Source organism: Lotus japonicus, chromosome 2 (assembly GCF_012489685.1).
Source record: "Lotus japonicus ecotype B-129 chromosome 2, LjGifu_v1.2".
Lineage (NCBI taxonomy): Eukaryota > Viridiplantae > Streptophyta > Magnoliopsida > Fabales > Fabaceae > Lotus > Lotus japonicus.
Window position 1 is genome coordinate 2,826,880 of NC_080042.1, and position 16,113 is coordinate 2,842,992.

The 16,113-nt window shown below is 36.4% G+C and overlaps 2 protein-coding genes across 4 annotated transcripts; one reads left to right on the forward strand and one right to left on the reverse strand.

The window, feature by feature from the left end:
* Nucleotides 1-272: 272 nt before the first annotated feature.
* LOC130737408 (uncharacterized) lies at nt 273-5,077 on the forward strand. The gene is made up of 7 exons (XM_057589170.1): nt 273-865; nt 1,712-1,995; nt 2,192-2,320; nt 2,938-3,060; nt 3,629-3,736; nt 4,148-4,326; nt 4,773-5,077. The coding sequence occupies exons 1-7, from the start codon at nt 451-453 to the stop codon at nt 4,894-4,896; spliced, it is 1,362 nt and encodes a 453-aa protein (XP_057445153.1). The 5' UTR covers nt 273-450; the 3' UTR covers nt 4,897-5,077.
* An 841-nt stretch (nt 5,078-5,918) lies between these two features.
* LOC130737407 (pentatricopeptide repeat-containing protein At2g15820, chloroplastic) lies at nt 5,919-10,501 on the reverse strand. Of its 3 annotated transcripts, none has more exons than XM_057589169.1 (3): nt 9,941-10,108; nt 8,719-8,827; nt 5,919-8,089 (listed from the first exon to the last, which is right to left on the reverse strand). In XM_057589169.1, the coding sequence occupies exons 1-3, from the start codon at nt 9,955-9,957 to the stop codon at nt 6,245-6,247; spliced, it is 1,971 nt and encodes a 656-aa protein (XP_057445152.1). In that variant the 5' UTR covers nt 9,958-10,108; the 3' UTR covers nt 5,919-6,244. The 3 variants fall into 3 exon arrangements, with proteins under 3 accessions (XP_057445152.1, XP_057445151.1, XP_057445150.1); XM_057589168.1 differs by having other exon boundaries at nt 8,710-8,827; XM_057589167.1 differs by lacking the exon at nt 8,719-8,827 and having other exon boundaries at nt 9,941-10,501.
* Between the last annotated feature and the right edge of the window lie 5,612 nt (nt 10,502-16,113).

Genomic DNA, 16,113 nt, shown 5'->3' on the forward strand with positions numbered 1-16,113 from the left:
TTATCCCAGGCGACGGTTGCTTCGTGGCTAAACCGTGCTTTTGGAATTCAACCATGTCAACATGTATGCGACGCAGCACCTCACCGGGTTGCCACAGAGATTGCTAAAAAACAAACGAGTTCCTCCACTTCCAGACGGTCAAACCGTAGCTAATATTGTTTCCATATATTTATATATCTGTCAACTTCATAAGATCGTCAGAGATTTATAAATATATGGAAACAATTTTTTATTTATTTAAATGAAATTAATAAGGAATAGAGACGACCAAAGTTTATCTGTCCTCTAACTAGCCCGTCACAACATTCTCATACCCTCCCCGGCTCTGTAAAACAAGAACTTGCGCCTCCGGTTCGTAAATTTGAAAATTTGAGGCGGAAGCGAAACAAACAAATACAGATACAGATACATATACAAGTGAGAGTCAGAGAGTGTGTATCAGACGCAGCAATGGCTCCACCACCGCGCACGATCTCGCAAGAAGCATTCGATGAGATGGTGAAGGAGAACATCGACGACCTCGACATGGAACCCGCCGAGGCTCTTCAAGACGCAATCCAAACCCTCACTCTCCAAGGCGTCGATCTCTCCGGTATCGTCACCTGCGTTCCGGGAGAGAGCAACCCGGTGATCGAATGCTTGGAGAGGTTGAAGCGGTTAGATTCTGAACCGGTGGTGGTGGATTTGGATGGAGTTGTTCAAGTGTTTGATCAGATTAAGGACTTGTGTGCCGCTGAGATTGCCAATGCGGCGATTGCCACCAAGAATGGTGCTGTGGAATTGGCTTGTTCTCTTTGCTCCAAGATAGCTGGATCTGACGCTGCTTTGCTTTCCGCTTTCAATGCCATTGCATCGATGCTTCGCGGTAAGATCTTCGTGCTGTGCTTTTATCACTGATTGCATGAATCACTGTGTTGAATAGAGTTTTACCGCTTATAGTGATCTTACACGACAAATCACATGTTTTAATTATGGTATGCGGCAGCAATTAGGCTGCAATGGCTGTGACTGCATCATCGCGATCGCGATTGAGGCTTTATTGACTGTATTTATTCGCAATTTTCCACATTATGAATGATAACAATGTAACTGCAACGGTGATGGTAACCGGTAACCACAACTTAAAACCTTGCTTGTGATCCCACACCATAGATATTCATTGTGTTTTTGAATTAATCCATTGGTTAAGGGAACTTCAAAGAGTAGCCACCATGTGAAATTTCAGATGAGGTGATGGAAATAGAAGGCCTTTAAATAGGATTTTTTTCCAGCTGGAGTTGGCTTTTATGGATGTGGAAGTTAAGAGTAGGGAAGTGTCAAATCTTCTAAATAGAAATTGAACTGAACCGAGATTAAGTCATTACCAGAACTGCGACAGTAATGCAAACCATAAATGCCGGTCATGAAGTTAAACGGATTTTTATTAACTGGTATTTGAACTTTTAAAAAATAAGATTGTGTGAACTATGAACCGGTTAGCTGAACATAGTATATGAAATTGCTCACAGCGTCACTGACTTATGAACCTTAAACCCTAATCCCTGATTGGGTTGTTGTTATTACAGTTAGTATTATTATACATCTGTCAATGCTTGGTTAATGTAGTTGATGTTTTTTATTTGGTAGTTTAATATTCCTCAAATGCCTGTAATGTTGTATAAATCATAATTGTCTGGTTCATAATGTCTGTATTCCTTCCCTGTTTCTACAGATGTTCAAAGTACTGGAGCATTTCAGAGAAGTAATGGACCTAGGATTATAGTTGATATCTTAAATGATAACAAGCAAAAGATAGACATCCTAGACAGTGGCTTTCATGTTGTGGCTTCAGCTGCAACTGGTGATGAGATTGTCAAGGAGTCATTCATGGAGTTGAAAGTTGATGAGTTAGTTATGGAGATAATGTCCATACATAAGAACACTGGAATTCAAAATGTATATGATGCTATTCGTGCTCTTTTAACACCTGACGACAATAGAGTTGTTGCTTCGCAAGTAAGTAAAGGCTGCTTGAGTGTGCGTATGTCATATATGATTTGAAGAAATATAGTGTCACACATGCACACACAGAAGAAAAAGGCGTGAAGTTTGCAACATAATTTGGTAAATAGGAGGGTCTTTCGAAATTGTAAGTTGCTATCATTTCAGTTAAGTGTGCATCATGACTTTAGCCAATACATCCAATTTTCAGGTATATGGTTATGCACGGAAATTTTCTAAGATTGGGATTGCAGATGCCATTGTGGATTCTCTGCGAGCAGGACTTAGCTCCCCTCACCTAGTATCAGCATGCATCACCTTAAAGGCCATTGCTGTAAATGTAAGAGAAGTTACCCTACATCTAGTATGCAGTATTCACTTTGCATTATATTTCAAGGGAAAATGGCCATTAGATCAAAATAATTTAGCTGGATTGTTTTAGGTAATATTTGAAGTGACTGCTCCTACAGAAAATTATTAGTCATCTTCAATTCTAATCTAAAAATAGTTTTTTATTCTAATTTTATTCATAATAGTTGTATACTTGTATGATGCCAAATGTTGAGTTACTGCTGCAATGGCTGCCATTCCTTTTCCTGAGTCGGATGACCTTGGTGGAAGCTTTCTGAAGCTATCCTCATGATATTTCTTTCTTCATGAAGAAACGGGTTGATAGTGCGAGTGGACTCATTAATAGAAAAATAAATCATGGCTAATTGTGGGTGACACTTGCCTATGTATCTTTTTGTAGGACAATGGCTCACAATTAGTAGATTGGTCAATGGGGATGCCTTGAACTCAAGTTTTTATTCTTTATACCCTTAGATTTTTGTAATGTTTCTTAATATTTAGATTTGGGATGTTGTGCCACTCTTGTTAACACCATTAAATTGAAACACTTAAACTAATATGCATTCTCTTGTGTTATCTTTGTTGAGTATTTATATTGTGTTGCAGGATGAAATATGTAAATCCATTGCTGATAAAGGTGGTATTGATTCAGTGCTCAGATGTATAGATGACAGTGGTGAACAAGGCAACAAAGCTGTGGCCAAAGTTTGTTGCTCATTACTTTCAAATGTAGGTTCAAAATGTTCACTCTGGACCGTGGACTTTTTTTACTTATTATTTATTTCCTTTTTTCCCCCCACTTCCAGCGGTTGTTTTGAGTGTTTGAGTTCTCCCTCTAAGTTTCCTACCTGAGTTTGTTTCATTATTTGTGTCCTAGATGTCCTTTGCATCTTATATTTTTTTGAAATAAAAGAATGCATATCACACCATTCTTATAACTGATAAAATTTGGCTAAGCTTCCGCAAAAGCTGGAAGAAGCAAAAACTGGAGTGATTTGGCCTCCAATACTACCTGGGCTTTTATTTTCCTATGCTTTTCTTACAGTTCATAATATTGAATTTAAATATTTATGTGAATTATGTCATACTTGACTAATATGGGGAAAAAATGAATTACATATTCATTACTTGATTGCCTTTAACTCCTGAGGTTCAAAGCACTTGTATCCTCCACTAGACTTGCCTTTGGAAATATTGTCTGCCTTAGCTCCCTTTTTACTTTAAATGTGATAGGATGATTACTTTTGCATTTTGTTTTCTTGATTTGAATGATTCCATTATATGTTTAACTGATCAGTTAGCAGGAAGCGACGCAAACAAGAATGCAATCGTTGGAAAGGGGGGTATGGATAAGCTTATCAAACTTTCTGCCAGATGTGCTGATGACCCTTCTGTTTTGCAAGAGGTGAGAACCTGCAATTTTTGTATACGGAGCCTGTGTTTAGAATTCAAAACAACCAGTCTTTTGACAACCTATCCCAAATATAGTAACTTATTGCTAGTTTGATAATTGATTCATGTTATTTCATCTACTGATTTATTCTTCCACTTTAGTATTGCTATTCATTTGGCTTTATTTAACCAAAGAATGGACATTGACTAATTTGAAAATGTGGAAATTCTGTAATCATTTATAGTTGAACATAGTCCTAATTCCTGATATACTTCATCATCTTATGGGTGCCAAGTGCCAACATTTACAAAATTCTGGCCATATCCAAGACAGAATTTTATCTTTACAAGTCCTGATATGCTTGTTTACTCTCAGTTCGTATCTGTGCATCTTATACCTGTCTTCATTTTATTTGTGGCACAGGTTATGTCTATCATTTCTGTGCTTTCATTAAGATCCCCAGAAAATGCAGCTCGTGCCATTGAAGCTGGTGCTGGTGACCTTGCTATTCAAGCCATGGAGAAATTTCCTGCAGCACACCAAATGCAAAGAAGCTCCTGTCTTATGATCAGAAACCTAGTAGTCAGAAATCCAGAGAACAGGCAAGTTTATAATTTGTGATATTCCTAATGTAAGACGTTTAATTATACAGCGCCAGGCATTCTTTTCTGTTTATCTCCCCCTTCTTTTATATTTTTCCAATCCTTGCCTTCTAGCATATTATACAAGGGAATGTAGCTCAGCTAGAGATAGAAGATTATGGATTTGGCTCCTCTAGAGTGAGTGAGTGGCTTTAAAGGGTAAAGTAGGTCACCGGTCATCACAACAATTGATTGAGAAATCAACGGTTGAGACTGTATCATATACTTGCACATGTATAACAAGTTATGTTGCTCTAAAAATTTCAACTGTCAATTTTCAATTAACAGTTGTGACGATTTACTCTACTCTTGAAAGCAGTTCCTTCACTTTAGAGGAGTTAAATTCAAAGGTTGTCAATCCTATTACCTCTTGATCATTGCTCACTTGCACACTTTCTATTGGACAGAACTATATTGCTTAAAAATGGAATTGAGAAATACATAAGGAAGGCAAAGCAAACACATGGAAACTGTAAGGATGCTGCTACAGATGCACTGAGGGATTTGGGGCTTGATAATTACAACTTGTAGCTGATAATTTTTTACCTCTTGTTTTTCAATGTAACAGTACCGATATTCTTTTGCTTCTGAAGAAAATATGAGTATGAGTCTATGACTTCATGTTCTTATCATTCTCATTCTCTACTAGATATTGTATGTGCGGAATTCATTGTACAAAACTGAGGATGAAATCTTATTCCCTTATCTGTCATATATCTGTGTGTGATATCCAATAATTAAGATGAATATTATTTATTAGATGTAAATCATAAGCAATGCGATCACTTATCACAGTAATAACAAATATGATTGAGTTTGTATATCACCAATTGGATTGTCAGCAACTCGAAATACTTTTATTGGTGTCTTCCATTGTTGCAAAGGATTATCCACAGTTTTCATTCAAATAATTAAACGTGGACTGTCATCACCACCAGAAACTGAGGGCAACCAAAGCGCTCTTCTCTCCTTCAACCGCCAGGTCTTCCCACACTCACAAATTCCGATGTTGAATCCGCAGGACCCAACAACCGCCACATGGATAGTGATCAAATGGAGAAGGCCATGAATCACTCTCTCAGTGCTTGTAGAGGCATTCTCTTAGCCCCTCTGCAAATTCAGCATACATCAATTAAGTCTTGATTCATAGAATTGAGAAGTTTCAAACGTAGAACAAATCCTGCTGCTACGTTCCTGTATAGAATTCATAAATGGGTTGGGTTCCTACCTTCAATTTCTCCCATTGGAAGGTGGGGCTTCAGGTTTTGGCTCTTTAATGGTGAATTGGTGATGATGAGATGTAGTTTCAAAAGGAGAAACAGTGTGCGGTGGTAGCTATCTTGTCTTGAGTGTGGCTCTGTATGAATGAGAATCCATGGTAGTGGTAAGGGACAGTAAAAATGAAGGTTAGTGGTAATGATGTGGAAAGATAGTCCATGTGTAATATTTTGGTTGGATAACAGGACCAACAGTACTTATGGTACTGCAATGCTACAATAATTAAACGGCGAGAAAGAACAATCAAGATCATTCAAAGCAATGCCACAACCATGTTGAAAATAAAATACATATTATGCCGAATAACAGTTACAGATTAACTACAAAATACAGCAAAATCTTTACTCTCTAGTTCTCTGTGCATTAGAAATTAGCAATATACAACTAGGACATTTCAGAGGAAGGTTACCACAATATTCAAGTCCTTTCATTTTGCAGCCATCGCAGTTACTTCAGCGATAAGAATCACGAGAAGTACAAAATTCAAACATGTTCTGGCCACAAAAGCCACTTCTCCAAACCATCATCATTTATGAAATTTGGAAATCTTGATCATTGGGCATGCAAACGCCTAATAAAGCATAATGCAGTACCACCTTCTTCATTCGTATGAATCGCTATTGAAGTTAATGTTGTCTTGACTTTCCACTGAATCCTGCTCCAGCATCTTATCACGTGTCTCTGGAAAGTATTTTACGTCTTCTAAAACATATGGCTCAACCAATTTCCAGAACCAAGTTGAATTGCTTCCGAGAATACCAATCCAAAATACCTTTCCTTTCCTCTTTACTTTACAATCCATGGACATTGCTTTGAACTTTTTGACAATGCTCAGAACACCCTCACGACTTCCCTTTATCTTTAGTAAAATATCACCGGACGAACTTCGTCGACCCCCATACATGTACCAGTATGCAAGAACACACGGTGACAGCCACCTATGGACTAGTTTTGGAATTGTAGGTTGACCTTCTGACCAAAACTGTTCTGCATAAAAGCCAAAATGAGAGCTTGCAATGGTGCAAAACTTAGCTGGTATGTCCTCACTGTCATCACTTGGCTTACAAGTAGGATGCAGCCACTCATAAAACTGGCGATGTAAATGACTCTTCAGGACATGATGACTGATGGAATCGCTATCAAAATTAAAACAGATAACGTGATTCTTCCTTTGGTCATCAGAATCAATCTGCAGGCCACCTAAAAGCAATCCAATTAAGATTTCCCTCTGTTCTTTGCTTAGCTTGAGGCTCACAGGCTTTTTAATAAATTTTCTTCTCAAGCTCAAGATATAGTCAAGCTTCTCCATCAATGAGGTTTCAATTTCATACTTCTTTAGGCACATAAAGTCATAGATCTTCTCCGCCTTTAAGTGATTGTCCGAGGACAAGTATCCTCTTAAGATTGCGTTACACGATCGAGCATTGACACCAATAGTCACATCCCGATTCATTTGGTAAAAGATATCCTCTGCTTTGTCAAGATTACCAACTTTTACCAAAGAATCCAAATATATATTGTAGAGAGTACAATTAGGACGACATTTCTCCAGGCACTGGGAGAATGTCTCTTCCAATTTATCATGTAATTCCAAATTGGAGTACATGTTTAGTAAATCAATGTATGATGGTGTAAGGGGTTTCAGGCCACTCTTGACAAAATCTGTCATGATTGATTCTGCAAACTCTGATTCTTGTGCTTTGCATAGTATCTCTATTATTTTACTATAGGCTGCAACACTTATTTTACCTAGTTTCAATTGCATTTCCCTAAATATCTCCAAGGACTTCATAGGCATGCCAACTTTTGAGTAGACTTCCATTTTATACACAAAAGCTTGCGATGGGGGATTACTTTCAAAAGGAAGAAGTTTGGACCAAGTTTTCTCTGCTTCCTCCACCTCACACTCCCTTGCACAAGCCCTCAAGATCGATACCAGCACCTCTTTGCCCTCCTTAATTCCAGCACGTAACATCTCTTGCCGCAATGCTGCTATCCGTTCTTTATCTATGGAGTCCTGATAGCTATGCAGCCAAATTAGACCCCCGTAAATATCCTTATGCACATCAAGTCCAGAAGTAACCAATTGATGATATATAAACTCAGCTTGCTTAAGGTAATCCTTTGAAGAGACCCCTGGTTTGCTTACAAGAGCTTTGAAGAGGGAATTATGCAAGCTAAGACGGGGCTGGTAACCACCCAACTGAATCATACGGTTGTAAATGCTGCATGCTTCATCCAAACAACCTTGAACAGGAGCACTAAGGTAAGCTACAATCAATATATGGAAAGTTGACTCGCTAGGAACACGGCCTTGATTGATAATATCATCAAATACCTCACGGCACTTAGAAAACTTTCGCTCTTTACCCATGTAATCTGCGAGCGTAGTGGCAAGAGCAAAATCAAATTGATACCAACTTCGTTGCATCATCCACTTGTATACCTTTACGAGGGCAAAAAATAAATAAATTAGTAATTGATTTCCAGCTAATGGTAATATTTTGCAAAATGTTCTGCTTATGTGATCAAATAAATGAATAATCAATGCCAAATACCCATTCCAAAAGTAGGAGAAAAGCAGAATAAAAAACCAATTCCCGGGAAGAACTGATCTGATAGAACATTTAAAGGTAAACAAAATGATCAATAATGACGCAAGACTAGCAACAGGGAAGTTCTATACTATTAGAAATTGGGAGGCCTATACTCAACCACAAAAGCTAGCTCAAGAGTTGAGGTTTGCACTACCCTTATAAAGGCTATCTATGCTCTATCTCTAGCCAATGTGGGACTTCTAACATATACCATTTACTATCCCACACCCAAATATATACCACACTCAAAAGTTGACTATTTTTAAAGTTCGATACACTTAAATTTGATCATTTTAAAAGTTGATCATTTATCTCCAAGGGAAAGTTCTATACCTTTCGCTGAATCTATAATCCACAAGCTTTATACCAGAAAACTATAACTAACGTTTAGTATCACAGCTTTGGAACTTTGCTAAAACACCAATTTCATGAATATCCAAAACAACACTGTCAATACATGATAACTTACAAGACTCACCACAGGCTTCCCTTCTTCCATAAGCATTAAACCAATATCACATGCAAATAAAATAGCATTTTCCACAATTCCTCCCATAGTTGAATTGAAGCCTATGGTTCTCATCAATCTCCACATGCAAAATCATCTTTAAAATGTTACAAAAAAATACACGAAAACAAAAGCATGGTTTAATTACACAAAAACAAAAGATTAGTTAATCCAGTTAGAGAGTTTATCTGTTAGCATGTGCAGTCGTCTCATCTTAGCTTAGTTACTCCAGTTTCATAGTATAAATAAATGGTGTATCACTTATCCAACACATGATAATAAGATGAAACCTCAATTACTTTCTCTCAAGATATCATTCTCTTCCTCCCTCTCTCTATCCATTCTGATACCTTATAGTACAGAAACAATACGCATGAATTAGTAAGAACCAAACAACTTGACTAGCAGTTTAACTTCCAATGAATTCTCACCTCTACCTTCATAGTCTTGTTCATTTATTTATCAATTGGTTCATTTTTTTCGAGCACAAATTTTCGCATATTACAGCTCTACTGGAATCTAAATTATTAAAGATTATAGTTTGCAAACTTCAAAAGTGCACTTAAGAGTGGTTTCTTTTAGGTAAATAACTTAATCATGCACTTATACCAGATAATTCGAAAACTTCACTGGAATAAGTTCAAAAACTCTACTAAAAGTTCATGAATATAAGCTAAAAAAAGCTTATAAATAAGTCATAAGTTATTTTCATACTCTATATTAAAAGTTCATGAATATAAGCTCAAAAAAGCTTATAAATAAGCCATACGTTATTTTCATACTCTATATAAAAAGTTCATGAATATAACCTCAAAAGGTTATTTTCACATAAGCCCTTATTCATAAACAAATTTGAAAAGCTTATCGAAATAAGCTCAAATTAGTTTATAGGTAGATATAAGTGTTTATTCATAAGTTAATATGAACCGCTTGTAAAATTAAGCTTAAAACAACTTATTGGTAGGCCATTAAACTTATCCAAATACTAGCATAGAAATCGCTTAAACTACAAGTTAAGCTCTTATAAAAGCACAAGTGTTCATAGTTTTTTCATAAGCTTATCCTTATCCAAACACATGCATTGCATTGAGAGTTTGAGACCCTTTATCTAAGTGTTTATTCTATAAGATAAACTCCTAAAGTTTACAAATGATAAAAGCGAAGAAGAATCACTACACTAAACTACACTTACCCTAAACGCAGTCTCATTCTCCCGAATCCGCAAGCAATGCATCACGACATAGGTGGTGTCTCCTTGCCTCATCCACTTCTTCTGCGCGTTCAGTATCCTGATCAGAGTCCCCGCCTTGTGCACCGGCAGCTCCTTGCATAGCCACGCCACCCTCGACCTCCGCCACAGCTCCGGCAACTCACTCAGCTCCTTCACCTCCACCTCCGGCCGCGGCGGCAGACGCTTCACCTCAACCTCCGCTGCCGCCGCGTCGAAATCGAAAACCTCGTACTCCGGCAGCTCCTCCTCCTCCTCCTGCAGAACAGCCGGCTGCTCCGCGCTGCTGACGGAGAGACGCGGGAACTGGCGGATAGTGACGGTGGAACGAATGGGATGAAAGAATTTAGGGTTTGAGAGTGTGTTGCGAGAAAGAGGAGGGAGTTGAAATGGAAGAAGAAGCTCTTGGCCTGTGAGTCTCACCACCATGTTCTCTCTATGTAATAATTGGAGGAGATACTTGGGCTTTATTGACCCCAAAAATAACATCCTCTTCAAGAGGTTTTACTGACGTTTTCTTTGTTGGCTTTGTGGTTATGGTTGAACAAAATGGTGATGGAGAGATATAAAAATACACTTCAAATGGTAAAATAGGAAAATAAAAAATATGTTTGAAATTTTTTAACAATATTATTGTGTTTTTTAATATGTTTGTTAATTTTCTGTGTGAACTGTTATTTTGAAACGATTGAAGTACTATTTCCGTTGCAGAAAGTTTGTTGTTTTGTACCTTCTTTTAGGGCTCGTTTGGTACATCGTATTAGGCATGATAGTATAAGCTTATATAATACATCATGAGCATATCCATTGTTTGGTGCTCACATTGTATTGTATAAGCTTATACATCAATCTCTTCTTTCGAAAATGTTTGTTGTTTTAGAAATCCAATGCATTTTTTGCTTAATTTTTCCACATACAGTAGAAACTCTTTAAATTAATACTCGGTAAATTAATAAACTCTCTAAAATAATAAATTTGTCCAGTCCCGACTTAGGTCAATGTAAAAAATTGAAAAACTCGATAAAATAATAAGATAATAATTTTCGGTCCCAAGAAAATCATAAATTAATAATTCATAGAAACTGGAAAAATATATTACACTCAATTGAAATATGATTCAATAGTTGTCTGTTTTCCTTTAAAGTTCAAGTATATTTGGAGCTGTAACACCCCACTTTTCGTTATTATATTATTTATTATTTAGTTTAATTATTATTATGCTATATGGTAATTTGATAATTTATGTGATTTAATTAGATGATTGTGTGATTTAATTAGATGATAATGTCATTAAGTGATTTTTTAGATAATTAATTTATTTTGTGATATAGATAAATAAGGGTTCTAGGTTTTATAGTGACTAGTTGGGAGTGGGGCCCATTGTAAGACTATTTAAGGGTTATGAGTGAATTAAAAAGAAAGAAATCAGAAATAAGGTTCTCCTTCAGTCTATTAGTTCTTACGTCTTAGTGGGTTGTATTTTAACGAAAAAAAGAAATGAATTTGAGAATTGGAGAAGTTAGCAGACAAAGAGAACACGTGAAAAGCAATGAGAGGAGAAAAGAGAAGAAAACCTAGACTTTGATCTTCAAGAGGTAAGGGTTTGAATTTACCTTGTATGATTGTAGAATAACAGAGGTTGAGTTTAACATGAAGGAACCCCCAACTTCTTACTGTGTTGAGGGTTAACATGTGGTGAGCAAAATTGATTTTGAGCGAAATTGAGGTTTTAGGGAAAATTGGGTTCTGTTATGCCCGCAGATACCATAACAGTATGTGTTGTAGAGAGCATAACTCTCTCTAAAGAATTTCGAATTGAGTGAAACCACTTTTGTATGAAAGCTAACTCATAGGGTTATGTTGGGTAAATTTTTTTTAATTTTTGGGTTACTGGTTCAGTACCAGAATTATCTGCAAGTTCACTCTGTTTCTGCCCGCAGACACCCTAGCAGCTTGTGCTATAGAGATCATAACTCTCTCTACAGAATTCCGAATTGAGTGAAACCAATTTTGTATGAAAGCTAACTCATAGGGTTATATTGGGTAATATTTTCGTAATTTGTTGGTTGCTGGTTCAATACCTGAATTATCTGCAAGTTAACTCTATTTCTGCTCGCAGACACCCTAACAGCCTGTGCTGTAGAGAGCATAACTCTCTCTACAGAATTTCAAATTGGGTGAAACCAATTTTATATGAAAGCTAACGTATAAGGCTATGTTTGGTAAAATGTTCATAATTTTTGGACTGCTCATTTAGTACCAGAATTATATGCGAGTTTGCTATGTTTCTGCTTATTTCTGGGATTGATTCTGAAACTGATTTCGGTAATTGATGTGAGACATTTGATGATTTTGTGTTGCTAGTATGTTGGTGGAATAGTGAATGATTTGATAATTATATTGAAGTGTTATTTTGTGCAATTTTGGTGTGATTTCCGTTAAGGAATTTGGTGAGAAAATATGTTATATATTTGGGGCTGGAGTGGTCTCAAATTGCATGTTTTAATTTATGAGTTTTTGCACGAAATACACTTCATTTAGTCAAGAGGCAACGTGTCAGTTTTCCGAAAACTGAGGTTTGTCCCAGAACTGGAGTGGTTCTGGAAGTCTGGAGTGGACTTCATTGGTGGTTAACTGTCTGGAGTGGACGCGGTGATACCGCTAAGGTTAACAATTGGTACCACATGCATACATTAGAGTCTCACACACTAAGTTTCACGTTTTCAGTGGTTTTATGTGTTTGGTGAATTGTTGGTGAATTGTTTTGCTGTTGTGGTAAAGTCGAATTATTATTCTTCTTAAAGCTTATAATTTTTCGAAATATTAATAAGAATTGTGAACCTGTCTTGAGAGCAAATATTATAATCACTCAGATTTTAAAGAAAAGGTGAAGAGTTTATAAAGCATAATCTGAATTGTTTACTTGCTCTTTGTTATGCTATATTTTATACAATATAAGTTCTTACCCTTCTGTTGGAATGATGTTCTATGCGACATCGCTCAGGTACTGGAGGTAGAGATGTGGCTCATGAGGAGTAGCTTCGGAGAGTCTTAGTTTATGTTATCATTATTATTATAATAAAATAAGTGTCTTGCTCTGTAATGTAACACTGGGTAGATATTTTACGTTATTTTTACATTTCTGTTGAGAGGATTTTATAACCTCTCCTTATGAAAGTTGTTGAGTAATTTTCTAAATTATGGCGATGTCGTACTGTTGATGGCCGAAGTGCTTATGAAATTCAGTTCTGAGTATGATGAATTTTATTGGAATATCATGAAAGATAAACCTATTTAATTAAGTGATTTTATGCCTCTTAGGATTATCTGGCTGGTTTAGAAATTTTATTGGCAGGAATAATTCGTTCTTTGAAAATCATATGAACTTATAAATTTTCAAACACAATCAGTGTTAATTTTAATGAGTTTTCGTGAAGAAGTGTAATACTCCCTTGATATGTTTTTAAACTCTGATAAACGTTTTTAAATAAAACAATGAGAAAAAGGGGGTGTTACAGGAGCTCATCTCTAACTTTTCTTATTGCATCCAATAGCTCAGGTGTTGTATTATTTTTATTGTATCATAAAGTTGCATTTTTGTTTGGTATGTATAGTATAATTACTTAAAAAATCTTTAAATAATAATTATTAATTTATCGATAAATTAATAACTCTCTAAATTAATAAATTTCTCCGGTCCTGACATTATTAATTTAAAGATTTTTTACTGTATATCATCATTTAATACATTTTCTCTCACTTATCACCTTTTATATTAACCTACCACAACTCTTCTCTATTAATTACATTCTTCTCTATCTAAGTTATAAGTTAATAGTTGCACATCATACTAGTAAAATTAAATAAGGACAATCTAGTCAAATTATACTATCAATAATTAATTTCATACTCTTTGTTCCAGAAAGTTTGTAGTTTGATAGAGGGAAGGAAAACACTATCGAAATATGTGTCTTTCTAGTTTGATTGTGATATTAATGTAGATGGAAAAATTGAATTTCATGGGACCTAGTAGAAAATTGTTTTCGTTCACGGTCAGATATAGAAAACTATTAGTCCCTGAAGGATAGCTCAAGTGGTAAGAACTAGGGACATAAGGGTTGGGTGGGGTGAGGGGTCCCGGGTTCGAACCCGGATGAGAGATTAATTTACTAACATTTTCCTATAAAAAAAAATAGAAAACTATTGAATTTGGATCCTCTCCAGCAAATATTATTGTCCAGCTCCTCCAGCAGTAACACTGATCGTTAGATGCATTTGATGGTTCATAAAATTAACTATAATAAAACACCTAAAAATTAATTACACATTAAATGCCAGCCATTTGATACATCTAACGGTGGAAAAATTTATAGCTTCTAAATCCATATCCTTCCTTCGTTTTTTTTTATAGGCAAAGAAATGCATTATTGGGAGTAAAGGGGTACTCAACCCATAATACAAAGAGCAAAGAAAAAAAACAAAAAAAAAATACAGACCCAGTAAAAACAACAAACAAATGAAGCCTACATGCTACCAATCCTCACCCCAATTATATGAACGAACCTTCCACTGACCACACCCAATTAAATAACAAGCAAATGAACAGCAAGAAACAACCCCCATCACCCAATATAACCTGATACGAAAAGCCAAACAAAACAGCAGTAGTGCAATGAATTACAAGCCTTCCAAACACAAAATTGGGTTCATAGCCCACTCAAACAGTGAGTGAGAAAATCCACTCATATTTGATTTATTCCAATGCCAAGACCGCCACTTGATAAGATCCATAACAGAAGAAATATCATACACACCGCCCCTGAAAACAACTAAATTCCTCACCAACCAAATAGACCAAATTGCAGCAAGCCAAATAGAAAGAGCCTTTTTTTCTGATACTTATTCCAGCCAAAATCAAATTGAAACAGATGATCACGTGGCGACCTTGGAAGAACGTTTGTATTCCAATCCAGCGGTAACACCCCCACCACAAATACAAAGAAATCGGACATGCTAAAGCTAGGTGAGCAGTAGTCTCCACAACCGACTGACACACCTTACAAACAAGGTCATCTTCAAACGGAATGATCTTCCGCTTCCACAAGTTCTCATTACTAGAAATTATATCCAGCAAAAGTCTCCATAAAAATGCATTCACATTTTTAGGAGCAATAGACTGCCAAATACGACTAAAAGCCAAATCTGGGTTCACCGCCTCAGGTACCTGCAAAAACGAGTAAAATGAGTTAATAGTAAAAATCTCATCTGGACTTAGGAGCCAACTCCACTCTTGCTCCCTTCCTCCTAAACCCCTCCTCCATCTAAAACTCCACCGCCACACCCCATGCACCCACTCCCCACAATCTTTGATAAACTCAAACTATATCCTTCCTTCGTTCTCTCTCTTCAAGTACAGAAGCAACATCCGTCGATGTCGCCCAGTTCCCATCTTCCCCACCCTCTGCTGTAGGAATCGGTTCATGGCTGCAAGAACAGAAGCAACCTCAATGCCCTCTATGCCAGAGACTTTCCGCGGTTGTTCCAACCTGCCGCTGGGATGGTGAACGAGACTTACATTACCCAAGATCTTGTACCTGCAACTTCACCCTTTTTGAACTTTTTTGAAACACATAGAACAATAAATTTAAGAATGAAATAGAATTGAAATTCGTTAGTTTAGGAAAATTGTGTCAATTGAATTGAAATCAGTACTTGCATGCATATTGATAGTTAATATTGCTCTCCCACTTGGATTGGATATGAGAAAGAGGCACACAGGAACCAAAATGAAAAGCAAGGAGATGGGGATTCATGGAGAAATAAGAGCGCAACATGCGAGAGAGAATGAAATCTGAATTGGGTTTTATTTTTCCCACCGTTTGATGTATCAAATGGCTGTTACTTTATGTGTAATTAGATTTTAGGTGTTTTATTGTAGTTAATTTTATGAACCATTAGATGCATCTAATGGTCAATATTACTGCTGGAAGAACCAGACAATAATATTTGCTAACTATTGCTCCACGTAAATGACCAGTAACTCAATCTCTGTTTCTTGTTACAAAAACTTTCAACTAATTTTGTAACTATCAATAAGTAAAGTTACGCGTTCTAATTTCTTTTCATTCGTAAAAAAC

Bases quoted from the DNA above. Each gene is read 5' to 3' on its own strand.
- LOC130737407 (XM_057589167.1), bottom strand. From the start codon at position 10,465: ATGTTATTTTTGGGGTCAATAAAGCCCAAGTATCTCCTCCAATTATTA. The intron at 8,090-9,940 runs GTAAGTGTAGTT...GCCCTCGTAAAG, and splicing joins AGAATGAGACTGCGTTTAGG to GTATACAAGTGGATGATGCA.
- LOC130737408 (XM_057589170.1), top strand. From the start codon at position 451: ATGGCTCCACCACCGCGCACGATCTCGCAAGAAGCATTCGATGAGATG. The intron at 1,996-2,191 runs GTAAGTAAAGGC...TCCAATTTTCAG, and splicing joins ATAGAGTTGTTGCTTCGCAA to GTATATGGTTATGCACGGAA. The intron at 3,737-4,147 runs GTGAGAACCTGC...TTTGTGGCACAG, and splicing joins ACCCTTCTGTTTTGCAAGAG to GTTATGTCTATCATTTCTGT.